Raw genomic sequence first — 27,346 nt, forward strand, 5'->3', positions numbered from 1 at the left:
CAGAAACAAAATGAAAATAAATCCAAACAGCTTGCCAACATCATTTTTGCCGTTCCATGTATTCCGTTACTCTCCAAGCCTGCACAAAATGTAGTAATTTTATTCATATTTAGTTTCTTTTGTCTTTTATTAGCATATTTGGTATTGGAGTAATCCAAAAGTAATTGAAAGTAATCAAGTTAAAGTAACCCTACCTAACCCTGTGTATTTGTTTCTTTTTTATGTCTTTGATTATTTGAATTTATTTTTACTTATTGCTTCTTTGTTATGACTGTAAAGCACTTGAGTACACCAAAAGGCTCTATAGATAGAGTACATTTACATAAAAAATTTAATTTAACTCAACATATATGCTAAAATGAAAAAAGGAAAAAATCTGCTAATTTACTCCTCAAAAAATACATTATAAAATAATAATTAATTCATTTCTATTCACTTCTATTCTTTTTAAGATTCATTTTAAGACTAATTTGTATCAAAGGCTTAGTATTGAAATGACACATACATGATATATATATATATATATATATATATATATATATATATATATATATATATATATATATATATATATATATATATATATATATATATATATACATAATATATATGTGTGTGTATGGAAAAACTACCCAAAAAAAGCTTTACGTCATTTTCGGTTTTTGCTGACTCAGTCGCTGTCCTAGACATTGTACTCTCCCATATAAGAAAAAGTTAGGTCTGTACTTAGAATTACTCTTTGGGTTTTCCATGATCACGTACCAATGACCCTGCCAAAAAAGGGAAATGCCACCCAAAAATGGTTTTGTGTCTCAACTTTGACGCTAAAAAGGGGCATAGACATTTTACTTAACTTGGGTATGTTTTGTAGATACATAATCGGAATGGGTTGTGTACAACTCATGTTTTATTTTGTCCAAGGTAGAACTCAAATAAATGTTAAGTTCATGAACTATTCCCCATGTCTTTTTCGGGGAAAAATGTAATTATCATGGTATTGGAAGAAAATGTAAATTCCACAGCTCTCATAGAGTAAAGTTTCAGTGTTGAATCGAATTAATTACCTTTGACTGTGACATAAACAGTCTGCTTGATGAAAAGCTGAGGCTGTATGAGCACACTGCAGATATATGCCCCCTCGTCCATCCCTTTCTGGACATCTGTAAGCTTCAGTGTGCCGTTTTCAAAAACCACCTGCAAAGAGTCACAAGATGGTTATAGTCAAGGACTAACTCGGAAAACCTCTGCCGCTATTATTTGTGATCTAGTTAAAGATAATAATTACGGACGCACTGGATTTCCTGCACCAAACGTTCTGCCAAAAATAAAAAAAATTGCATTTTATCTTTCAGCCTTAAATAAAAAATAAAGCTGAAATGAAGCTTCCCAAAGAATGATGCTGAGATGACCCCACAACGAACCATTCCAAGCGAGCTTTTAACTAAGTGTGAATCTTATTTTGCCCAAGGAAAGAGATAGGGAACGTCATCAAAACAGCAACTCTGCTAACTTTTTACCAACAAGACATGTACTCAAAAGTTTGTGTCCCTCTGCATCCTTCTTGTTAGGTGCTAGCAGTCAGACCTGGGCACTCCGGTCCTGGAGGGCCGCACGTCCTGCCAGATTTTGAAGTTTGCTCTTCTTTAACTCAGGTGATACAAATTATAACCTCGTTAGCAAGCTAGCAAGTGCTCGTTAACGATACTGGTGATTGGAATCACCTGTATTGGATCAGAGAAACCTCAAAAATCATGCAGAACATGCGGCCCTCCAGGACCGGAGTGCCCAGACTAGCTGGACTCTGTTTATATGCTTACATACCTAACTATCTACAGTTCAGCAGTTTTATTTTGTAAACAGTTATTTAGTATGTGGCATTAAATCCATTCATCCTTGAGGGAGATTTACTACTGCAGATATATGTGTAAGGAGAATTTAATTCACCATTAATATTATTTTACTGTCTCAAACATGCAAATTTGACTCTGAAAAGTGCTTTATTGTCGTCATTAGTTCAATCCTTCAGTCGTTTTTCTGTTACTGTTTACTATCCTTTCCTTTAAAAGCTAAAATGCTCCTAAAATATGTTCCCAAAAAAAGGAAAGAGCGGGTGAGCAGTCTTGTAGCCACAAACTATTTATTTCTAATGATAACGAGCCGCTTTACTTGAAGTAAAATGACCTATCTTGTGTTATATGCATTTTAGATTTAGATTTCTCTTCTTTTGTATCACTTTGTTGTTCGATTGGATTTTTAAAGTTCATTAATGCTTTTTTTTGATGTTTTATGAGAATTTAATACACGAAACACTTTAAGTTACAATCTAGTAATATGTTTTTCAGTTGTTTATAATGTTATACTTTATGAGCAAGGACTTGCCAAATAAGTATTTAATTCATTTTTTTTATTTTCTGTGTTTCATATTTCGGCTTTTGGTCAGGTTTTCAACGTTTTCGAATTTCAGTTTATTGCGGAAACCCTCTCATTTTGGTGCATCCATAGGGACCATTTTGCCTGAAGATAATTACATTTATCTTTACTGCGGATTGAAACCAAATTTGAAATCTAAACCAAGTATGGCTAACTTCACCTGACGATGGTTGTCAGGTAGCAGAAGCCCCTCCTTGTACCAGTTAATGGAATAATACGGGTATCCGATCACTCTGCAGTTGACAAAAGAGCTCCGCCCTGCCACCGCTGTGATATTTTTCAGCGGTCGGATCCTTGGATTGCCTGCCAAAAAGCAGCGAGACAAAGAGATAGAGACAGAGATTCGACCAGAAGAAGAAAGAAAATAGAGAAAAGAAGAACATTAGTTGATGGTGCCGAACCCGGGCGTGGAATATTTGGAGGGAAGGAGTAAGGGGTGGGGCACTGGGTTCTGGGTGAGGGAAGCACTGGAAGAAGAGAAATATATAAATTAGAAATATTTGGCCTCAGATAAGATTTCAGGGCTTAAGATACATCATCATGCCTTGTAAGCAAATATAATGCTCATGTTTTCTAAACACTTTCATATTTGAGAAAAAGTAACTGCCTTTTTATTGTTTAATGCATTTCTGATCAATTAAATGTGCTTCTGAGAAGTCTTTGCACTGAAGAAGAACACGTTTGAAGAAATGGTTGAAAAACAATGCATTGCTGAGTACATTTTGATTGCTGTCTAAATAGTTAGCACAGACAAAGTATCAATTTCAAACTTGCGGCAGGCTCTAATTTTATGATTAGAGTAGAACAAAACAATAGCTTTCGGGATAGTGATAGCTTTCAGCATAGACGATGCCGACTTTCCCAGACAAGCGTAGCTCGGTGCAGAACAAGACCACGCTATGAGGAAGACACATTTTTGTGTAGAATGAGAATATATTTTTTAACTTCTGGCATTGGACATAACAAGGCTAGTTTTTGGTGAGGAAATAGCCACTACGTGAGCATTTGGAAAAAAGGAGACATATGTTTTTAAGATGGTGCTAGCTTTCACCCAAAAAGCAGAAGACATTTGCAGACATTACCTTTTGGCATAGAAGACAAGGCTTATTTCTACCACAAAAGAATAAATTACTAGCTTTCGAGATAACCTTGTTTTTCAGTGAACAAGACGACTCTGGCATATAAGCACAGAAAAAGAAGACATTACTAAATTTTAGGACGGATAAAAACAACAGATTTGAAAATGGCGCAGATTTTCAGAAAAGAACTATAAGTTTCAAATCAGAGGACAACGCTAGTTTTTGGTCGAGAAGTGGATTCAAGTAATTGTGATAAAAAATGTTAACAATGGCTGATGCCTGAGACAAAGAAATGTGATCCGCTCTACCAAAATGAGTCACAGTGAGGCAAATATCAAATTTGGGTTTTTGGTATCAATGGAAAGAGATTACCTTTTAAATGATAACATAATAAACACTTTATGATGAATTGTTTTGAAGGTATGGCTCTTTGAATTATGGCCTTCCATCCACCTTGTTCAAATGTTGTTACGGTTAAAGGTATAGGTTAATTTTAAAATTACATTTTAACAAAGGTATGTAGACTTATACAAAAGAATTAGACGAGATGGAAAGAGATGTTTAGTACATATTTATTTATAATACACATTAAAATAACTTTAACGTTGTTTTCTAAAATTCGAGTGATTTAATTTTCATCGCTTTTTTTGTTACTTTCCCTATTTATGTAAATTCTGAAATTCGGGGAAAGTGTTTTTAAATGGCATATCTTTCAAAATGTGAAAACTGACTTTTTCATGATTTTACTTGTTTTTTCTCAGTTATCGCCTGTAGCTAAAAATACAGGGTTGCTAATTGCGACTCATTTCGACAAAGTGGGTCACTTATCAGAGAGTCAAGCAGGCGAGCAATTCATAAAAAGGGAACATGTGTTAAAAGTCAATGGAGGACAATAGCAGCTATCCCTTCAATCATCTTTCACCTGTTGGCTGACCTTTTTATATTTAGGTACATCTTTGTTTTGTCTCTCTCCACTTCTTTTACACAAGCACCCTGCCTTACCACCATGCACTTTCTCCTCTATTTCTAAGTGAGTGCCAAGCTTTGAAGTCACAGCTTTGACGAGCCAAAGATGTATTATTCAGCAGCATTGTCTCTCGAGCACAAACATACACACTGGCAAAAAACACACAGAGATATACAGTAAAACCACGTGTATACTCAACGATGACTGTAGCTGACGGGCTTTAAGAAATTCACATTTCTACCATGTTACAGAAGGTCGCTTTGGAAAGAGCTCTCCTGCCACAACAGTGAATTTTACCAAAGGACATTAAGGGGAAGAGGGACACCGAGATGCTCAGACAGCGACGCGGACGTGTCCATCAAGGTTAGTCATCATCTTGACAGGACCGGTGCTGTCACCAGAATTTGCCATCAGTCCATCCACACACTTCCACTTCTCTTATCTCAAAGCATCTGTCTAGAAAACAACCATCTGCCTAGTGTTTTTCCTCCTCTTTTCCAAACCACAATTGAAAGTTAAACTACAGTGTAGACAGTAGGTTTGGAGGTAAAAACAGGGGGAAATGATAATATGCTTTTGTATTTCTGTTTCTGACCATTGTTTTGTGTTATTTGTATTCATAATGGTTGCAATTTGACAGGTTCAGCTCTGTTTGAAATAAGTAAGATGCTGTTTGGCTTGCATGTTTACATACAGTATTGGTTCCAGTTTTCTTGTAACTTTGCTGATTGTCACAGGGAGAATTAAGGCTCGTCAATACAGAATTTATTATACCGAAGAAGAAAAAAATTGAACCAACAATAATTTTTCATTAGTCAATTTTGCAAAGCGGACTTAAGTAGAATTTAAGATTTTTTTTTCAAAACTTCCCTTTTATATACATTTATATATAAAATATACTTATCCCATTTATTACCCAATTGTTTATTCAAAAGTTATATAGGAATAATAGTTTTCTTAATGAAATATATCATTTCTTTCAGGTGAAAAAATATATCTCGAAAACTAATTTTTGAGGAATTAACTATGGGATGCGTGTTTTTTTCGATGACATCGACCAAATTAGGAATTAAAGAAGACCGTGGTCAGTCAAATTAGTTTGGATCTTAAATTGTTTTGGACTCAAAAGTGTATTCCGAATGAATCTCATCTCATCTCATCTCATCAGCTACACCGCTTATCCTCAGTAGGGTCGCGGGCCCGAATGAAATCATTAAACCCAAATTCTAAATTGAATTAAATAGTTACAATTTTTTTCAAGCATTATTCTTTTCCCAGGCTTACCTATCATACACAGTTCATACAGAGGTCTTTTAACAAAAGCCGTAGAATACCAAATTAGGTGAGATTGAAAAGATGACCTAATTCATTATCAAATTAAATTGCAATTATTATTTTGTTACAGTAGTTGGTCAACTTCTAATACCCAAACTATGAAATATGATTTATTTGAATGTCCTGTGCTGTCGGTTAAAATATTTGTTTTGTTTGAGATTGCAAGGTGAAGAGGTATTAATCAAAACATAAACAAATATTATGAAAATCAATATTTCATCGCTGTCATGTGAAAAAAAACTTGTCTCAAATCTTTTTGGGAGGATCGTGATTTAAAGTGTATTGGAGTTATTCAAATAATAATAATATTTTTACCAATATTAAATGCATTGTTTCTTTAGTGTAAAATAATAAATCTCCAAAATTCATTTTGAGAGAATTATAGTTTTTTTTGTCATTCTAAAAAAAATAATTTTGGAGGTAATTGGTTTTACATGACAAGGCAAAGAGAAGTGGAACGGAGTTTAGCTATGGCAACCACCTTTCACAGCCAGCCAGGTAGGTTACCCTACATTTGATAAATGCAGACAAATACTGAATGAGAACTTTTGGTTTTGTTGTCTCAGCTTTTTTTCAGAAAAAAGACATTCTACTCTCCCAGGACAGTATTACATCAAATATAAAAAAACATCTTCTACAGGCAGTCACGTTGGTAAGATGTGAAAAATGGCAAAAAAACAGACAGAGCATTTTTCATTTTGCTGAATAAGCAGTTAACCTAGAAAGACATTCTCCTCTCTTATTCCAGAACAAGTTTGACCAGGATCATAATCTTTTACAAATGATCTGGTAGGTCACTCTAGAGGTGAATGGCCCTGCCAAAGAAGGGAATGTGATGCTCTCATTGCGCGCAGCTATTCTAGGTTTTAATTGATATGGAGATTAATTGAGAGAAGAGTAATAAGAAAAACAAGTATAAAAAATAGGTAAAGAACTTGAAGGGCAGAGGACAGGATGTGGATGGGGGAGAGGGTAGGGTGAGGCTGTGTGGAGCCTTAGTTATGACTGATATTGAAAAGTAGACAGGCACCTCTTACGTTTATGCGCGCTTGGTACTCGGCGCTACCGGCCGAGTTTCGTGCGGCGCACCGATACAATCCTCCGTCGCGGATCTGCGGGTTGCTGACGTTGACGTAGCTCACGGTGCTCCCGTCCGAGTGTGTGTACTGACTGGCTCGAACACGGGAAAGGTCTCGGGCCACCGGTTCGTCATCTAGCGTCCAGGTGATGGTTGGCGGAGGCGCTCCTTTGGCGGTGCACATCAGGGAAAACGGCTCGCCCGGGACCACCACCTTCTCACTGAATGAGGCCACGATCCGTGGAGTGCCATCTGAGGGAAAAAGGCGGATATAATTGTATCCCTGTTAAAGGTATTCAAAAGGACAATTTTTTTTTTCAATTAGGCACCAAATGTGAAGTGTTCCTCCTCACAACTATGCAGATAAAGTGCTTCCTTCCTTAATTCTGTGATTTTCTTGGCATATTTATCACTAACAAAGGTTTCAGCTCCATCGATTTACTCGCTAGGGTCACAGTGGTGCTGGATCTCATCCCAGCTATTTTCAGGCAGTGGGCAGGGGTCACCCTGAACTTTGCCAGCCAGTCGCAGGGCACACAGAGACAGACACTTCACTGGCACATTTACACCGAGGGGCAATTTGGTCCAGCCAATTTACCTGACATGCATAGTTTATGGAATGTAGGAGGAAACCGCAGTGTAGGCATTGGGAGAGCATGCATACTCTGCACGGTGAGGTTGCGGTAGCTGATACTGACCCTTGGGCCTCTGCACTGTGGGGATGCGCGCTAACCATCAAGCAGCCTATCTGGTTGTATGTAAAAAAGTAATTGCCCCTCCTTGATAAAACACAAGGTAGCTGTAACTAACCAACGTTTTGGGAAAGTTGAGTTCAAATCCACAGGCCACACCCAAAATTGATTGCCACTACCAGTGTTAAATAAATTAATAACTTCGATTGAATCTGTTAGATAAAATGAATTGGGCTACAAAATCCCCAAAACACAATTGACATGCCACGATCCAAAGATATTTCAGAGAAAAATTGAAAAATAAGTGTTAGAATTCTTACAGTCCAGAAAAGGTCACAAAGCCATTCCCAAGGCTGCAGGGCTCCAATGAATCCTTGTCAGAGCCATTATCGAGAAATGGAGAAAACGGAACAGTGGGGAACCTTTCCAAAAGTGGGTCACCCAACTAAGATCACTCCAAGAGTGTGAAAAAAATCACTTCCAGGATGTTACAAAAGAACTTTTAAAAAACTCTCGCTGACCTCAATAAAGGTTATAGTTAGGACTTCACTATAAGACAGACACTGGCCAAAAATGGCATCCATGAGAGAGTTCCTTGTTGAAAACCACGGTTGTCACAAAAGAAAACAAAGAGTCGTCTCACATTTGCCAAAAAGTCTTTTGATTATCCATATAACTTTTGAGGAACATTCTGTGGACTGATAAGTCAAAAATCGAACTTTTTGCAGCCAGTTACAGTTGGCATAAAAAGGGCACAGTATTAGACCAAAAGAACATGATTCCAATAATAAAGCATAGAAGTGGTAGTGTGATGGTCTGGAGCTGCTTTACTGCATCAGAATGAAAACAACTTACTGTGGTTGACGGAGTAATGAATTTTGGTGTTTACCAGAAAGTCCTGAAGGAAATGGTTTGGCCATCAGTTTGTGCCCTCAAACTCAAGTGCTCTTGAATCACGCAGCAGGACACAATCCGAAATACACCAGCAAGTCCACCTCTGAGTGGCTCGAAAAAACAAAACGAAGGTTCTGGAGTGGCCAAGTCAAAGTTCAGATTTAAATCAAGTTGAGATGCTGGGATGTGACCTCGAACAGGCAGTTAATTAAAAAACCCTCCAATATGGCATATTTGAAACAATTTTGCAAAGAAGAGTGGGCCAACATTCCTCCACGGCGTTGTGAAAGACTCGTTACCAATTTTTCTAAAAGTTTGATTGATGTTATTGATGCCAACGGTCGCCCAACTTGGATTTACTTTCACATAGGTTTTGATTTTTTGTGTCAACATTTAAAAATGCATGTTATGTTTCTTTGGGTCATCTCTGTGTGATATTAAAACTGATTTGATGTTAGGAAACATTTGTGTGTGATAAATATGAAAAAAAGGGAAACAAAAAGAAATCAGGGAGGGGGCAAATACTCTTTCACGGCATTGTATGTTGCAAATCATTCCACGCGGCAGGTGACGTAAGCAACTTAGTCTCAAAGATGACCAATTTTGTTCATTTCCTCCTGAGTTGTGACGTCATTTAAGGAACATAATCTGGTTAATACAACATATGAGACAGCTCTAAAACAGACAACAATGAAGTTAAGAGCAATTGCATGCAGCACATTTCTGCTAGGAGAAACAGGAACTTTAATTACTGTAACCTGACATCGGGGGCCTTGTGATTGCTTTGTCGAAGTTGCATTCTTTGACTTTCTAAAGCTCCATTGGGTAAGTTTACCCGCCGCGTTACAGCGTGAATTCCTTGTTCGCTTTTGCCTCTGTTTAGGTAAGTGATTGTGGCTTTTTGTCTGTGTTTATCCTTCTGTGTGTCCTGGTTGTTCGCTTCAGATCTGCCAAAAGGCTTCCTGTTTTGTAAGGTCTCGGTTACCTTCTAACAATCAGTTGTTAGGGTGCCGGTGTTACATACATGAAGATGAGAGTCTGTCTTCAAAATGCATTATTCCATTAAATAATTGGAATATATTGATGATTATATATGAGCTATAAGCAAACCAAATATTTTCTATTTTATCACATTTTGCACGTTTTAGAATTTGGGAATACAGTACCTTCAAAAAGCAAGTTAAAAAGCAGAAAGGATCATTTTAATCTTATTTATATCTTATCATATATATTAGATCTTACACATTCTAGGATATATTTGATCATATACATAAATTATCAAATTAGAAACATTATTTTAATGAGAAAACACCCATTTCTATTGTGAGGGCCTGACATACCTCCTACCACCAGGGGGCCCTTAACCAGGGTTTGAACTGGGCACAGGTTGGTACAATTATCACACATCCGTGCCCAATCATCCAGAACCCTTTTAAAGGTCATTTTGAACATTACACGTTGTCAGATCATTGTATCATTTTCTCTTCTACTACCAAGTTTTTTTTTTTTTGTTTTTTTTTTTTTTTTTACAGTGATCAATTTCTAATACCAAAATTACAGGTTTGCTTTGCTCCATGTATTTTCCAGTTCCAGTTTTGGTCTTTGTTTCTGGTTTGGACATTTCCTTGTTTAGTGAAACTATGTTTGTTTGCTACTTGGTACCTTCTTTTGTTAATAAATACTGTCCTTGGTTCAAGCACCCCTGCTTCCGTAAAAAGATAAAAAAAGCCCTACCACCATAGGACACCAACTGGGGTTTGAACTGAGAACATGTGTGTCCAATTATCACACACCTGTGTCCATTTATCCAGAGGGGGGGGGGGGGGGGGGTTTAGAGGGTTATTGTTCTATATTCTTTATCAATTATCCATTATCAGTTATCAGTCAAATCATAATACACTGCAAAGCCAAGAGGCCAAGACACTTGTTCCCAGCCAAGAGGCTGAGTCAAGGTCCCAGCCACAGGGCCAAGCAGCGATCAATGCGAATGCACGGATCCCGGAGACACATATCGGCACAGTCCAAAATCTAACAGTAGTTAACCAATGTGTATGCTATCTCCCCTGCCAGGTAAGTCCTTCTTTGAAGCACACATGTCCTTCATTAAAGTACACAGTCCAAAAATCACAACCGGCAAAATAAATGGAAAATGATACCGGTACTTATGGTTTGATGCAGACCTGCAGAGTCCGGGTCCCGTTGAAAGTAATCCAAGGAAAAAAAGTGTATATTTCCAAAGGTAAGGGTGGGAAAAATATATATCCACTATTGTCCGCCGCGTCCACAAACAAGTCACACGTTTACCCCACTTCCTGTCACCCCGCGTTTGGTCCGCCCCTTCTTTTTCATTCGCCCGTGCAAAACATATCTGAATAAGTGTCTAAAATAAATACATTACAAAAATATACAGTTGCAAATACATATTATACATGGTTACACATATTTACAAAGAAAAACGGTATACCAAGAGAGTTTTCAAAGCTTTAATAATAATAATATAACTTTCATTCCAAACGGTGCCTGTGACAGGGCAGTTAATGGTCGCAACACGCTAGCACCGCGCTAACAACACGCTCGCAACACAGTAAACGGGTCTGTTAAAAAAACATACCGTACTTGTAAAAATACGGTAAACTGTCCTCATCTTCCTCCTTAGAACTGAAGCCATCAAAGTCGTCTTCCTCAGTGTCGGAAAGAAACTTTGTCATATAGACGTCGTGCCACGCTCCCGCAGCCTCACTTGCGCTGTCACTGTCGCTGGAACTCTCATCCACTCCTGATTACGTGCAGTAGCTGTTTCCTATTTTATCGGACTGCTCGATTGCTTTTAGCTTGCAAGCTGAGTCATGTGCCTTTCTTTTTGCATTTTGCACGATGAGGGGATGTTTACGCTAATTTAATTTATGCACAAGCCAAGAAGTTGTAGTCTTCCTTGGCGCATATATTTCACTGGTCTAAATCTTACCTTTTGTACTCGAGCGCCGCTCGCGGCCGTTAGAAAAAATACCGTATTTTCCGCACTATAAGGCGCACCTAAAAGTCTTAATTTTTTTCAAAAGCTGACCATGCGCCTTATAATACAGTGCGCCTTATATATGGCTCAATATTAAATCGCAAGGTCTCGCAACTTACGCAACAGCCGCCGACTCGATTTTCCCCCGAACGTGGAGTAGTCCGCGGTGTATGCTGGGATTTATATACCGGCGTTTCATTGGCTAACCAATGTGTCAATCATCATTTGAATCGATCGCTATTGGCTAAAGTTATTCGGAGCCTCGGATAGGCTAGAGGGCCGAAACAAACCCTGCAATTGGCCGAAAAAGATGTGTCATTCATCCGTTAAACCGATCGCTATTGGCTGAAGTTATTCGGAGCCTCGGATTGGCTAGAGGGCCAAAACAAACCCTGCAATTGGCCGAAAAAGATGTGTCAATCATCCGTTAAATCGATCGCTATTGGCTGGAGTTATTCGGAGCCTCGGATTGGCTAGAGAGCCAAAACAAACCCTGCAATTGGCCGAAAAAGATGTGTCAATCATCCGTTAAATCGATCGCTATTGGCTGAAGTTATTCGGAGCCTCGGATTGGCTAGAGGGCCAAAACAAACCCTGCAATTGGCCAAAAAAGATGACTGAATAGCAAGCTTGCTAAACTACGCCATAAAGAAACATGTTTCATTAGTCTGTATTTGTAAATATTTTACTTTCCTGGATTTACTACACTCACGGTTGTAAGAAGACCATGATTACGTATCATTATTGAGTGAGAACTTAGGTGAGCTATGCGGCTTTATATTTTCCCGGTATCTTGTTTTAGAACGATCTTGATGTTGCTGTGATGAGTTGAGTGGATTAAACTCAATTCCAAGTGTTTATTGTCATATGCACAGTAAAGTTGCGAGTGAAAAAGAAAATAGAAACTAAGGAATGGTTGCCATTTCTTGAATCCCAAGACTTTAACCTTCCGAATGATATTTGAAACGATGCATTTGAGTGACATCGTACGGACACCGCATCTGCACGTGTCTACGACACGCATTGCTTCTTTGCAAGCTTTGGGAATGTTAAGAGGGTAATCAGTTTGACTGAATCATCTGACTGTTTTGTCGACGTTCCCATTGTAGCGCCTTATAATCCGGTGCGCCATATCTATGGAAGATATAGGACCAAAAACCATTTTTTGGGGGTGCGCCCTATAACCCGGTGTGCCCTATAGTGCGAAAAATACGGTACATAAATTGGCCGCATCACTGAATAAGCTGCAGGGTTGAAAGTTTGGGAAAAAAGTAGCGACTTATAGTTCGGAATAGTATTCAGCACACATGTATAAAGACCAATCTGCATACATACATGCTTCTGATAAAACTCACCTTCCAGAAGAATGATGGAGAAGTCCTGGGCCGTCTGAGCCTTGCGCGTGGCAAAGCACTGGTAAGCCCCCGAGTGTCTTTTCTGGGCCGCCGAAATGAAAAGGGTATCGTTGTGGGCGCCTTGGATGGAGAAGTGCTGGTCAGGCAGGACGGGTTCCGTGTTGCGATACCACGACACGGTGTAGTGAGGAGAACCCTGGACCGCACAGGACAGGATGACCGTGCTGCTAATGCCCGTCTTCAGATTCTTGGGGGATAAGTTGACACGCAGGGGCTCTAAAAATGTAAGGGTAGAGGAGAAATTCATGTCATGATCCTGCATTCTGAGTTATGTTTCTTTCTTTTCTTCCCTCTTTGTCTCCTTTCTCTCTCGCTCTCCCTTACCTTTTATTGGTCACTCACTTGCAGGTTATATTTTCATCATTGCAGCTATTGTCTCTTGTCTTGATTTCAATGTATTTTTTCCTCCTATCACTACTCTTCCTCTTGTTGGTTGCAGTAGTTGTCTTTCACGTTTTGTTTCAAACACTCATGTTTTAGGGCTCCTGTTTATTCAGTGTACTGAACACCTGCCTGATCTCCCGGACTACAAATACCACCAGACAAACAGCATCGCTGCTAGTAGGTGGAGGATCTCCCTAAAAATTTAGTCCATTGGACTACGTTCGTTTGTCTCCGGTTTTCCGGATAATGATGCCTTTCTGTCTACATAACTAATATGTGCTTCAGCATTGCGCTTTCACACTATCCCGGATGTATTCATGACAGTTAAAGCTTTAACCCGAGAGTTAGCAATGCTTTAAAGCTTTAACACCTGAGGTAACGCTTTAAAAAGGTTAAAGCAAAGTTGGAGGTTTAAATGTCCACTTCGTCTTACAAAAAACAGTGCCAACTTTACAGATTTAAAAAATTACTAACAGCTAAAAGTTTATTTTGAAGGAACGCAACGAGACATAAGACAATGGAACATTTTTGCCATTCTGCACTGTGTGTATGTATTTAAAATCAAACATTATCAAAAATAATAATAAAAGGAATAGCCATGTATCGATACCAGGTATCGTACTGATACCAGTGTCTGTTGTAATGGTAAGCTGCCATTGAATTAATATAATACCATATAGAGGGAATATTATGAAAGGCTGCAAAGTTTTTTCAACAAAAGTATTTAAGTTTTATCTTATATTTGTATCGGTAGGAGGTATTGTGATTAGCCAAAATTCAGGTATTACAGTTCTTCTGTATCGCTCTGTAAACCAAAAACAAAAATCAAATGGTGAACTATTCTGGTTCCACACACAAAAAGTCACAATTTGGTGGTTATAATGCAATAGAAATGAATGGATGGACGTGAACATACAGTATCACTTGTGTCATGCACTTTTAGGGTTACCTGCGTGTATTTTCCCTTACATTCAGATTCAGATTCAGATTCAGATCTACTTTATTGTCATTCTAGTACACGTGTATACAGAACGAAATGTCGATGCATCTGACCCCCACAGTTTCCTTGAATGTACAGATATAAATAATGTTGTATTGTATTTTGGCTACGTATAGTATTTTACCATAGTGCCGATAGTGCAAGAAGAGTAGCTAACCAGATGTGCAAAATGGGCAGTCAGGTTAACAAGTCAGGTACACAGTAACATTAACACTGTAACAATAACGCTGTAATTACAATAGTGCAGAGAGCAATGTGCAAGGAGTGGCAAGCTATAAAAAAAAACTGCCAGTAGGCGCTGCTGTGCCCTCTTAACCAGTGATGCAGTGTTCACGGACCAGGTGAGTTTGTTTGTAATGTGCACCCCTAGGAACTTGATACTGCTGACAACCTCCACAGCCTTGTTGTTGATGCAAAGTGGGGCATGGTTGGGCTGGTTTTTCCTAAAGTCGACAATGATCTCTTTAGTTTTGTCGACATTCAGGACCAGGCTGTTGTCCCTGCACCAGCCCACCAACTGCTCCACCTCCTCTCTGTAGGCCAGGTCGTTGTCATCCCTGATGAGGCCCACCACTGTTGTGTCGTCAGCATACTTCACGATGTGGTTTGTGGCGGACCTAGGGACGCAGTCGTGTGTCATCAAGGTGAACAGCAAGGGGCTTAGGACGCAGCCTTGGGGGGAGCCCGTGCTGAGGTAGATGACATCTGAACTGTTCTGACCTATCCGCACTGATTGGGGTCTGTCACAGAGGAAGTCCAGCAGCCAGTTCCGCAGGGGGGTGTTGAAACCCAGGAGTCTCATTTTGTCTACCAGATGTTGTGGGATGATGGTGTTGAATGCTGAACTGAAGTCCAGGAACAGCATCCGCACATGGGTGTTCTTCTCCTCTAGATGTGTCAGGCTTACATACAGTTCATATTCAATTGTGTTTGTGTGCTAAATCACAATGAATATCAGACAGAGCGACATAAAGGGTAAGAAAATGTCAGTGAACAATAAAGCAGCTGGCGTGAGGTGTTTTGAGTTCATGAGTGTGTGTGTGCGTGCGGTACAAGTGACAGTGCACATGAACAGGATGACTCTCTTTTTAGGCATACAGTTTGTGTGCGGCAGGCAGCGAGTGTATTTGCTAGCTCCTATGTGTCGTGTCGTTGCATGTTTGCGAGCTGGGTAGAGATGTGCCTTGTGGCCAGTCTGCCCAATGTCCATTGACTATCCCACTCCTACATTCCAAAAGACTATGTTGTCTTGGCTATTAGTTTGACAGCTCCTATGCATGTATCGCTTTTTTAAATGGACAGCTAGATAACTTAAACATGGACTCTCAATTTTAACAAGTTTGATACAAAGTGGAGGGGCAATGGGCCTTTTTTTAAATATGACATTTCACAGAAATGATGCAGGGGATCACACACCTTTTTGAAACTCAGAGCTACTTTTTTGTTCCTGAGTGGGGGGCTATATGTTTGATATGCATTCCTAGAATACAAATTATAGTGTTATAACTATGGTATTATTATGTCATCACCAGTTTGGATTTAGAAGTATGGCCAAAAGACTTGGTCAACCATAAACAGAGTATGCCAGTTCGGAATCAAATCTACAAAATCGCAATGACCCATCACTGGTGATCTATTTTCAGGCACCATGTTGGTGGCCCGTTTTAGTGAGTGTCAATGGTTTATAATATCTATAATAATTGCCTTGTTTAAGGGCAGTTTGTGATTTACATGGATGAATTATAGGCTTTTAAAATAATAGTTTTGAATTATTGATTACGTAATAAAACCGGCCCGGGGCTACTCAGGTGTTCTAAAGGGGCTACGTTGGTGACCTCTGGCCAATAGAAAAACATGTTTGGAAGAGATCTGCAATGTAAAGTCATCGATAATGCCAAAATTAAATGAGATAGAAAGTTTTTCCAAATATTTTAATGTAATTCCTTATTTTGCTGCGGTTCTTTTACTATGAAGGTGTTGCTGATTGCAATGTTAACTGTTACTAGAATCATTGATAATCAGGAACTACAAATTGTAAATTACAATAATCAAAAATTAAAGCGTAGTGATTTTTGAAAAATATTGGTACGTACATTCATTTATTTAAAATACTTGTCTCTTCCCAGTCTGGATCACATTGCCTGCTTGCGATACCGCAGTATGCCCAACAACATAATGAAGGAATTTTCTCACCACGGTCATCACCCATTTGACCTGTTGCCTTCTGGCAGATGCTACTGATCCCTTAAAACCGACATGGGCACTCTGGTCTTCCGGGGCCACATGTCCTGCCTGATTTTTGAGGTTTTTCTGCTCCAATACAGGTGATTCCAACCACCGGGATCACTAACACGCTCATGCCAGCTTGCTAAGGAGCTGATCATTTGTATCACCTAAGTTGAAGATAACAAACCTTCAAGTTTGCCTTAAAACAAATACTAAGTGGTTGTGTCTCCGCAGGGCCATCATCGCCCTAAACAAGCACACATAATAGTAAAAAACTAAAATATTCCTATGTATCTGAAAAGGTATATTTATGTTTTTTTTTCACTCTTAATTTGGAAATATGTTTCTGCTGAACGTCATTGCATTATTTTTTTATTGCACTATTGTCCTGATGCAATCTTTTATTCCATGTTTATCCTGTAGTGTCACAGCTAACCTCAATGTTAACAATCTTTACTACGCTGCTCTGGAATACTCTTCCCCCTGAGATTCGATCTGCAACCTCAGCGGAAATGTTTAAATCTAGGCTTAAAACACACTTCTATTCTATAGCAAATGAATAACCTATATTTTATGTCGACCATATCTGTGTATTATTTGATATTGCAACAACCATTGCAGCCTGGTCATCCTGAAAGGGGGATTATCTCATGTGCATTCCCTTCTCTAGGTTTCTTCATTTTCTTCATGTTGAGGTTTTTGAGTTTTTCCTTGGCCTCATGTAGGTTTTGTATCAGGGGATGGTGCAATAATAGCCTCTGGTTTGCAATAATCTGTGGTCTGTGCAGCCCTTTGAGACTTTGACTTGACTTTACATCAAAGACCATTCTAACCTTAGTACATTAGTATTAGCAACTACTCAAGAGTTGAACACGAACAACAATATTTTGAAAAATGTAAAATAGCTCACTACAATATATACAATATTTGATCAGAATGCAGCGTATAACCAGTACAGCATAAACATTTCATATATTTCTGAGCATCACCCACCGATGATGTTCAGGTGGCCCGTCACCTCCTTGGAGCCGAAGCTGTTGGTGACCTCGCAGATGTAGTTGCCGCTGTCTTCCAGCCTCAAATCCGAGATGGTAAGGCCCGTGGTGCGGCGTGTCCAGCGGGAGTCCGCCGGCAGCGGGCGCCCGTCTTTCAACCATCTGATGGCCGGATTGGGGTAGCCGGACGCTATGCAGGGCAGCTCTATGCTGTGCCCTACCCTCACCTCACTGGACTGGAAACTGTCCAGCACTGAAGGGGTGGACTCCGTAGGGTCTGGAGGCATCAAGCAAAGAGTTTGCTAGATGAGGAACCCCATAGGACAGCGGTTCTCGATATTTTATATATAAGTATTTTGTGGCAGGCCGTGCATTTCGCACCTAGGGCTGACTTAATCTAACACTCAATACCTATTTTATGGCTACAAACATTTACAGCAGCTACAGCAGTGACACGTTTACTGTAAAAAGCATCAATACTGGCCATATAAAATTGCATTATTATTTACAAATAGAGCCACATGTTCCTCGCTAAAACAATTTTAATTTGTGGCCAAAAATCTCACTCCTTTATTTCCTCAAAAATATTTCAATTGCTGTCGTACAGATTTCGTGTGTTTCAGTTCCATCCAGAAGTTATTTTCTATCGCCATCGACTCTACTGCTGAAAGTGGAGCCTTTCCTGTCATATTTCTGCAATACGTTTTTATTTTATTTTGGGGCTGAAAAAGTCTGCCAAAAGAACCAGTGACATTTCTTTCTTCATGTTTTCTTTGTGATACTTCCATTGCTTAGCCAATCATAGTTTATGAAAGCGGTGATGTTTCCCAAGGCCCGCTAGCAGGTGCTGACCCCACCAACTCGAAATCTCACTGGCTAAATAGACAGCTTTAATAAACACTGATGTTATGCCTCGGGCCTTCTGGCAAATTACTTGCCTTGGCAACAAGTAATGGCTGAAATGTGATTGGTTAAATACTTAGACATGAATACTGTCATGATTACTGATGTGACTCAGCTGTGCCCGCTCCTTTGGCGCCAACTGCCGCAAACTCCGATTGGCTCCCAATCAGTACTTATACCCAGTCCTATCTCTCCCCTTTTGTCAGGCCGTCTGCGAACCTCAGTTAACTCTAGGCAAGCCTTTTTGGACCCTGACTCCCACCTGTCCCGTGTTTTGCTCCCGTCTGTTCCTCGGCTTCGACCCGTTTTTGATCCTGACCACACCTACTCTTCCGTCCCTGCTTTTGACTTCTTTTTGTCCCCGACCACGTCTTCTCCCCTATTCTGGCTTACGACTCGCTACCGAACCCGACTACGTTTTGGCTCTCCTGTCCCGGCTACTGACACATTTTCCTGTCCCCGACACCGCCATTGCTCGCCACGGAAGATCCACTTCCACGTTTGGAGTACAATCAGAGTATCAGAGCGACCTAGTTCCTGTGTCCAGCATTCACCGGATCGTGGGCGCAACCCTTTCTCTTTCTTCCAATAAAACTTGTGAGAAACGCAATGCAAGTGGGTCCTATCTCCATTCTGGTCCTGACCAATACACATATCTGGAAGCAGCGCAACCAGGGGAAAAGCAATGAAAGACACTCAATTTGGATTTATTTAGTAACAAGTATTAATCAATGTATTGGTATTCTTCGACAAAGTCTAATTAACATCACGTGATTCAGCTATTTTGTTGTCCGACATGAAAGGCCTCGAAGGCCTTGACGGCCCAACACATATCGTATCTCTTTTGAAATATTTTTCCATTCAAGTACTCTTAACCGGTGCAGAGCATTTGAGTTTTGGGTTTTCACCAATTGACTTACATTTACAACTCTATACAGTACGTCATCAACATTGACTTATTCACTGTCACGGACAGCTGCTTAACACAATAAGAACACTTTATCAAAAACTTTTGTCGGCATACTAACGAAATTTGCATCACTGTATTTAAAATATCATGTATGCCCAAGATTGCTCTCACATACCCCCATTTAGATAGATAGATAGATAGATAGATACTTTATTCATCCCCGAAGGGAAATTCACATTAAGAACTTCTGCCGTAATAAAACCCTTGAAAAACATAGCTTACCCATAACAGAGAGCCTGGCTCCATTGCTCTGCCGAGTCTCACCGCTGTACTTGTGCTTTGTGATACAACGGTAGGTGGACAAAGCGTCTTCCTTCTGTACCTCTGAGATATATAGAGCTCCGAATGAGGTCAAGAAGAAACGGTTACCTGTGGTAGACAAAAAGAAAGGAGTGAGGTAGATATTAGTTGTATTAAATATGGAGTATTATGCATTAGTTCTCCAAGGCTTAATCAATTCATGTATTTGATAGCATTTTCACTTAGCAAAAATCATTTTTCCATGCCAGGAAAAAACAGTAAATATGGAGAAAGTGAAAAAAATACAAGAACCCATGGCATAAATTCCAACGTTAAGGTGAAACCAATAATTAGTAATGACCAATTGAGCAATTGATTTTCTCTAAGTAAAAAAAATAATGTAATAACAATACTCCAATTTCTCAGAATTTGAGATTGCAAAACAGTAACTATAAATTTTTTAATTGTTGTTTTCAATATAAATACACTTTTATTTGGATTGAAATAAAATACATTATTTTATTGATATCTGAAACTAACGTAATGGCCATATTTATTTTTCGAACATTATTTTGAGATTATTGTTTAAAGATGTCAAAGATGTAGAAAACCTCTTTTAAAGTCTGAATTCATAACTCATTTGCAGACATGCAAAAAAGACTTTTATCCATGTTTTGTCATTAATGTCATTTTTTTTTCACACTGTTAACGTTCGTTGATGTGAAAACATAGAGACCAAAAACGTGACTGTTTTTTTCACATGACATCAAGTTTTTGTATTTTTTTTTTTTTTTTTAATGTTTCACATTGTAAACACTCCAGCAATGTAAAAAACAACAACAACAACAACAATGGAGATATGTCTTCCTTACATGACAGCTATGATAAGTTGCTTCATTGTTTTTTTTCGGGGTGTCAAAAAAAGACTTGGACATTGCTGTAAGTTAGTGCTTCTTTCCGTTGCTACTGACATGTGGTGCTGTGAGAGATCACCAGGAATTCACCCAGAAGAATAAATCCAGCTTCCTCTTCTTAGTTTGTGTGTAAACATACGATACTGTATCTCTAGCACGTTAAGAACTTTGACATATTTATTGTTTAATATCTTGTGCATCCATTCAATATGGTTAGTGTAAAGTGTAAAGAAGAGGCGAGCCATTTCTTTTGAAATGAAAGTGGAATAAGAAAGCTTGATACGGTTGAGAAAATGGTCAGCTTTTTTTTTCTTGAAGCGCATGTGCTAAAAATAAGTTAAACTCATTTTTTTTATCTTCATAGAGCATATTTCATGATTTTTTTAGTACAAAACAATACAGGTTGCTTGTACAAGCCTTATAAATACTTATATACACAGAAGCAACTCACAAACTAATTCAACTTACGAACGATCGTCCGTAAGTTGGGCAGCATCTGTATATCATTAACTGTCTTAGTGAAACTACAACAGTGGTTCATCGGTCTACAGAACTGCTGTTTGCTTGTTATTGTTAGCAGTGTTATTTTTGTGAATATTTATCGTGACTTTTTACTCCTATAATTTTCTATGGGGGTCACAAAAGCTATGAAGGGGTGAGGGCCTTGCAAAATAAGAGTATATTCAAATACTTCTAGCTGGTATAGCACATGGCTTTGGTAGACTTACTTTCTTGTCCTTTATTCTTAAGATGTCTGACAAATAATTTTCAAAGTCAAGTTTCGGGTCAATGTGGAAAAAGTTTTTTTTTTAATCAAACATGAACCAAACAAGTCACATAATTTTCCTCTAACACGTTCCAAAATCATTGTCAAAGTCATCCCTGATCAGTGAAAACCGGCAACTACTTTCCTGTTTCATCGCCAAATGATTGATGCTTCATTTGGCCTAATATAGCTTTGGGTGAACATTATTTATTTATTGATTTCTAAATACGAAGCAGTGGACACCGATGAGAGGTGGTGGGAGCTCTCACAAGGGAGTGGTATCAACGTGGGAGTATGACTCATGAATGAGCGACTTCCTCACTATGGCAACAGTCAAGCTAACCACCATTCATTCTCAACAGGACACACTAATTGAGTCGCATTAGACCTTTTTTATATTCATGCATCAGAGAGAAAAAAAAAACAAGTCTATTATACACAAGCCATATAAAATATACTAATCCTGCAGCTCTTGGGAGATTTTCACTGCTCACATCTCCTTTGTAAAACTCTTGATAAACTCTCGAGAAGAACAAATTTCAAAAGGGATGATAAAAAAAGATGTAAAAAGAGCCTACCATGGCACTTAGCTAAACACGTGATAGCTTTTAACATGTCCCATCTATCCAGAGAGATATGCACTGAAGAGAAAGATGGATGAGAAAGAGAAGACAAAGAGACCATGGGAGTCATTTCAGGTGTTAATAATTAATCGGTTTGTGCATGTGCGCTTGTGGGTTATGGTAACTGCATATTAGTGTCATTTTCATTCCAGTTCTTGCCGTGATTCAGCCTGATGTCAATAAAAAAAGTGTGTATGTGTGTGAAACAAAAGAGAAAGAGAGCAACAGGGGGGGAAATGAGGAAAGTGAATTTCAGTGTTTGACTCTTTGCGCTTGCCTGACTGCTTTTGTATTCCAACACAAGCCAAATGGGTTATTTTAGACAGTGCACACTTCAGGCTTCTTGTAAGCTGAATGTTGTTTTGTTATGCCGATGTGACCGCGATGCGTGTTTGCGTGTGCTGTTTTGTTTGTTTTGTGTGTTTTCACATCTCTTTACCGTGCTGAAAAGAGCAGATTGTGATAGAACACAGGTAGACTGACTGGAACTACACACGCAGATATGATACAGATGTGGTTAGGTCGGCACTGTTCAGTATCCAGAAAAACAGACAAATTAGTAAATTGAGGTTGGATGCTACCAATCTAGGTAGGCTTTGCTTTTTTGTGAGAGGTCAGCTGGAAAATGCTAAAAAATAATGGACACAACTTGTATTCGGAAGCATCTTGATTCTAAAAAGAAAAGGGTAACAAGGAAGTAAAAGGTAACTACTACGGCATTACTGTGTTGGTCGACTTTTATTTCTAATTTTCAAATGAAATAATTGGACTAATTTGTGCAAAACATCCAATTTGGGGGGGTGTCAAATAAACCCATTTAATGGGTCTGGCTATCTTTAAAATCAGCTTTAGGAGCAAGCAAGGGATTAATTGATGGAAGATTAAAAAACAATTTCAAACAATTGGCAGAATGTTTTTCTTCCTATGTTCACTTCTTTTTTGTTTGATTGTGTTGAAATTAAGATGTATTACGTTGAGCAAAAGGAAAAGGTTCTATCATACCAGACCAGAATTACTCCCTGCTTCCTGGGTTGAGGTCTGGACAGATGATGGTAGGGATGGAATGTTAGACAAACAGACAGCCAGACAGCCAGACACACATTCCTTTATTTCTACTCTACACACTCCATCACAATCTATGTTAACAAACAGATGTGAGGTGTAATTTCCAAGCCGGCCCTTTTAAACCAACCTGCGTATTAAGACTTACAGGATAATATGCACTTGGCAAGTGCAACTCTATAACACAGCCCTACTCCCTGTCACAACATGCCTGAAGAGAGAAAGACAGGCTGTGATGGCGGCGGGAGGAGGGGAAGATTGGCAAATCCAAAGATGGCGAAGAAGAGGGATGGCTAGGGACTCAGAGTACAAATTAATGAGGACGAGCTTTCCGGAACTCAGGCGTTGTAGTCTCTTATGTAAACATTTGCGATCATTTAAACTTTTGATGGATTGAGGCATCAATCAGATGACCATCACTTAATTTATACTTTTATTTCTACAGTATGTGGAGCTTCAAGGGCCTACCGTCATGTTATTGATGGGCATCTGTTGTCATATTCACGACAAAAAATATCAAAAATGGAAATCAATTCATTTTGACTAAATGTAAGGTTTTTCAAAAAGTACGAAAGGGGAAGTTATTAAACCGAAACCTTTAATGAATTATTCATTCATTCATCCGTCCATTATCTGAACCGCTTATCCTCAGTAGGGTCGCGGGGGTGCTGGAGCCCATCCCAGCTATCTTCGGGCAGTGGGCAGGGGACACCTTGATCAGGTTGCCAGCCAGTCACAGGGCACACAGTGACAGACCACTCACTCATTCACACCTAGGGACAATTTGCACCGGCTAATTAACCTGACATGCATGTTTTTAAAATTGTGGGAGGAAATCAGAGTTCCCGGAGGAAACCCACGCAAGCATGGGGAGAACATGCAAACTCCACACAGGAAGGTACGTTCTTAAGATCTCAGAACTCTGCCGCACACGCTAACCACTACGCCACCATGCTGCTCTCATTCATTCATTGTATTTTTAAATTTGAAAATCTCCCTTGTTAAAAAAGAGACATTCTGAAAAATATGGGTTTGATCTCACGATGAATTACCTGCCCACTCTTAAAAAAAAAAATACAAACGATTTTAAAAACGTACATTATATAAGATACATTTACAATAACGAGCAAAAGTGATACCATCCATTATTTTAACTTTCTTTTCAACAAATATTTATTTTAACAATTTTTTTTAAACTTTCTACTAAATATTACAGATTAAGAATATTTTTTTGCAAAAATAAGCAATACATTTTTGTATATCTCAATGAAGTTGTATTTTTCTATGATATTCTTAGATTCATTTATGGTAAATTAAGAGTAAATACAGACTACTTTTTAAATTACAAAGGTTACTGAATTACCGCAGTTTTTGTGGACCATTAAGTATATTTTCTCTTTTTACATTTTCTAAACGTTTTTAAAGAAAACATACCACATCAAACACTGCAAATATTATTATTACCGCGGTTACTACTACTACTACGACAACAAGTGTTAATAATAATAGAAATCATATGAAGTTTTAGATAGTCATAATTATCTGCTAATGAACAAAGGCAGTTTTACTTAAAATTACTATTATTTGATGATTATTAAATTGTTTAGCCATGCTTTCTCCTTAATTTTCTAGCAGGACCCTTTGCAGAAGATCCCGATTGCAGCATATGTCGATTCTAGAAATTACATTAGAATTGTCGTTAATGACATTGATAACAACGAAGTTAACATCGTTTACAGCGAGATTAAACATGGCACTTCTGATTAAACATGTGAGAAAGACCTAAAAGAGAAAGATAAATAGAATAAATAGGTTAAAACATTTACAAAGCATCGCTTGTGGCCTTGTAAATCAAACATTTGACATTTGCCTGAATCTAAAGGAGGGGGCCCTACAGGTAAACAGATTGAGAATAATGTTGGGAGCAAGGTAGGAAGGTAAAAGGCAAAACGCCTTTGGTTAGAAGCGACAAAGGCTGAGACAGGGACGAGAACGAACAATGACGTACAGGCACAAGAACAATTACCCGTCTCGTCTGCCAACGCCTTTGGGACTCTTGTTGTTTTTGTAAAAAATGACGTGTCGGAGTTTACTTTACTCTATTTTATGTTTTACAATGAGAAAGGAATTTTTAGGTTGCCTTCATATCATTCTATTTCCAAACCTCCCCAACATCCCATCCCTTGGTCATGCTTTTCTTGGTCTAGTCTCTTCCTCCCCTTTGCCCTCGACCTCTTTGAATCTCTGTTTCTTTTCTCGTATGTTCTTCTTCAGAGCAAGTAATGGAGTTTGGTTCAGCCGTTTTGCTCGAGGCGAAGAGTCAAACCAAGTGCACGGAGAAGCCCCCGTTTGAATGCGTATGTTTGTGTGTTTTCGTAGATTCATACACGTGCATGCAAAAAGTGTAAAGGAAATACGGGGGAGGGAAAACAATGGGTTAGGCTACACTGGAGTTGAAACGGGTTCCCCTTGAAAACCCAATTTCTCAAATTCAGTTGTTCTTGACTGGTCTGACTTTAGAACCCACACTGGTCTGAGTTGACCATCCCATCCTAATGGCATGCTGTGACCCATATCAATTTGTGCCGAAATTCGCGTCACTGACAGGACCCTGTATTGTGGGCAGAAAATGAAATAAAATGAACAAAATCACAATAAAATGAGATGTCGTCCCTCTCAAACACAATTGAGGAGGTACTGATTGACTGACTAGGAAGAGGACATTGAATGGGGCATTATCGCCATATGAGGAGTCTAACTGACTTCTTTTTGTTCTTCTTAGCATTATTTTACCAAGGACAAGGTCTCTGACTGAAAAGTGGGACCCAACCCACCAGTTGAGAAGAACTGCTCTAGATTAGGGGAGATAGATTGGAGCTCAATTCCAAAAGATGGGTACTTCAAAATATAGATTACTATATCTGCCATTTTATCCAAGACTGAGAAGCGACATGTGTCAAAAGAAACTATGTTCACGTTGATGGAAAATAAAAAAGTATGGTAAACATTGCCAGCACGTATGCTGCAGCCAAAGAAATTAAAAAGGGAATGTATATTTATTTTTGGATACAAACTAGACGAGGGACCGAAGACTAAAATAGATGAAACGGCAAATGAAGGCGAGCAAGGGAAAAAGGGAAAGGAAATGGCGTAAGTCGGTATGAGGAGGGCGGGGGGTATGCAAATGATGGCAGAGCTGTAGCAATACTAACTAACAGCAATTCACACTGTAGGACTCATCACTTATTAATGCGCAAAGGCCCCCGAACCCCTCCCCATTCTCTTCCCTTCATCGTGGCTTTTTTTCTCGCCTTCTCTTTTACTCATTTCCCTGCTTTCGTCAGGATCTCTCATTCTTTTTTTGTTTGCTCGCTGTTGCTAGGGTCTGAGTGCCCGCCTGACAACAGCTGGGTAGGGGGCGCTGCGGTGGCATGGCACTACCTGTGCCAACATGGACCTAGCGTGGACGGAGGCAGAATGTGTGTGACTGAGTGCCCTTCATTTATACATTTCGGCGGGCATCGAAGATTGGGACTGAAACTGCTGAATCGCTCGGTAATTTATAAGGAGGCCGTGATTCTAGAATACCAAAGATTTTCTCTGATTTGGTTATTAATAATTGGCATAACAAGATTTCAATACTGGGATCTTGAAATGCAACTTTTTTTTATAAAACAACCCAGGAGTCAAAAGTAGGAGTGGGTGGATCAATCCAAATATTATCGATAATAAGCAAATACTTGGATTAGCGCGATAGTATTGTCCTGGGATATATACTTCAACCTTCTACCAATTTTCTCAAAGCGCCGATTCTTTATTTAAGTATTCTGTATGGCGCAATCCATCTTTCCCGACATGGCACCCTCAGCTTTTTCTTCAGTTTAGGTCTGTCTGTGTGACCGACGGACAGGCACACTTTAAGCACCTCTCCTGGCCTGCTACTGCATCTTGCTAGCCAGGCAGATCAGAGGGCCTTTTTTCAACAACAGAAAAAGACAATGCCAGGTATCTTTTGAGTGGTAAAGGTGTCCTGTGACAAATTCAGACTGATTTTCTAGGTTTGGAGGAGTAAAAAATGCACCCCTCTGATGCCTTGTTGCCCATGGTTGCTCCATTCTTGTTGTCTTTTTTAGGGAGACAGTAGGGCAGGTAATAAGATACTGGCTTTATTTAATGAATTAAAATGTGCGCCTCTGTATTTGTGTGTATTTGTTTTTCTCTCGTTTACTTTTTCTTTTCAGTCATGTTGCAATAAAAATTACATAAAAAATTAATAATCACCTGAAAAGAAAAAAAAAAGATTACAGTTTCAAAGCAAATGCTTAAAAAAGACCTGTTCCAAAAATGACTTTGGGTATTC

General features: G+C 39.0%; 1 protein-coding gene across 2 annotated transcripts in view; it reads right to left on the reverse strand.

The window, feature by feature from the left end:
- The window catches only part of dscaml1 (Down syndrome cell adhesion molecule like 1), a 183,845-nt gene that overhangs the window by 64,560 nt on the left and 91,939 nt on the right, over positions 1-27,346 (reverse strand). For both annotated transcript variants that reach the window (XM_088346432.1, XM_088346431.1), the window contains exons 4-9: positions 19,604-19,750; positions 17,507-17,785; positions 12,844-13,119; positions 6,842-7,141; positions 2,591-2,733; positions 1,065-1,194 (exon numbers count right to left, since the gene is read on the reverse strand). In XM_088346432.1, the coding sequence (XP_088202558.1) occupies positions 1,065-1,194; positions 2,591-2,733; positions 6,842-7,141; positions 12,844-13,119; positions 17,507-17,785; positions 19,604-19,750 (1,275 nt within the window). The remainder of the gene's footprint in view (positions 1-1,064; positions 1,195-2,590; positions 2,734-6,841; positions 7,142-12,843; positions 13,120-17,506; positions 17,786-19,603; positions 19,751-27,346) is intronic.

The sequence above is a fragment of the Urocampus carinirostris genome, chromosome 10 (assembly GCF_059441175.1).
Source record: "Urocampus carinirostris isolate Australia breed hairy pipefish chromosome 10, RoL_Ucar_1.0, whole genome shotgun sequence".
NCBI classification, from domain to species: domain Eukaryota; kingdom Metazoa; phylum Chordata; class Actinopteri; order Syngnathiformes; family Syngnathidae; genus Urocampus; species Urocampus carinirostris.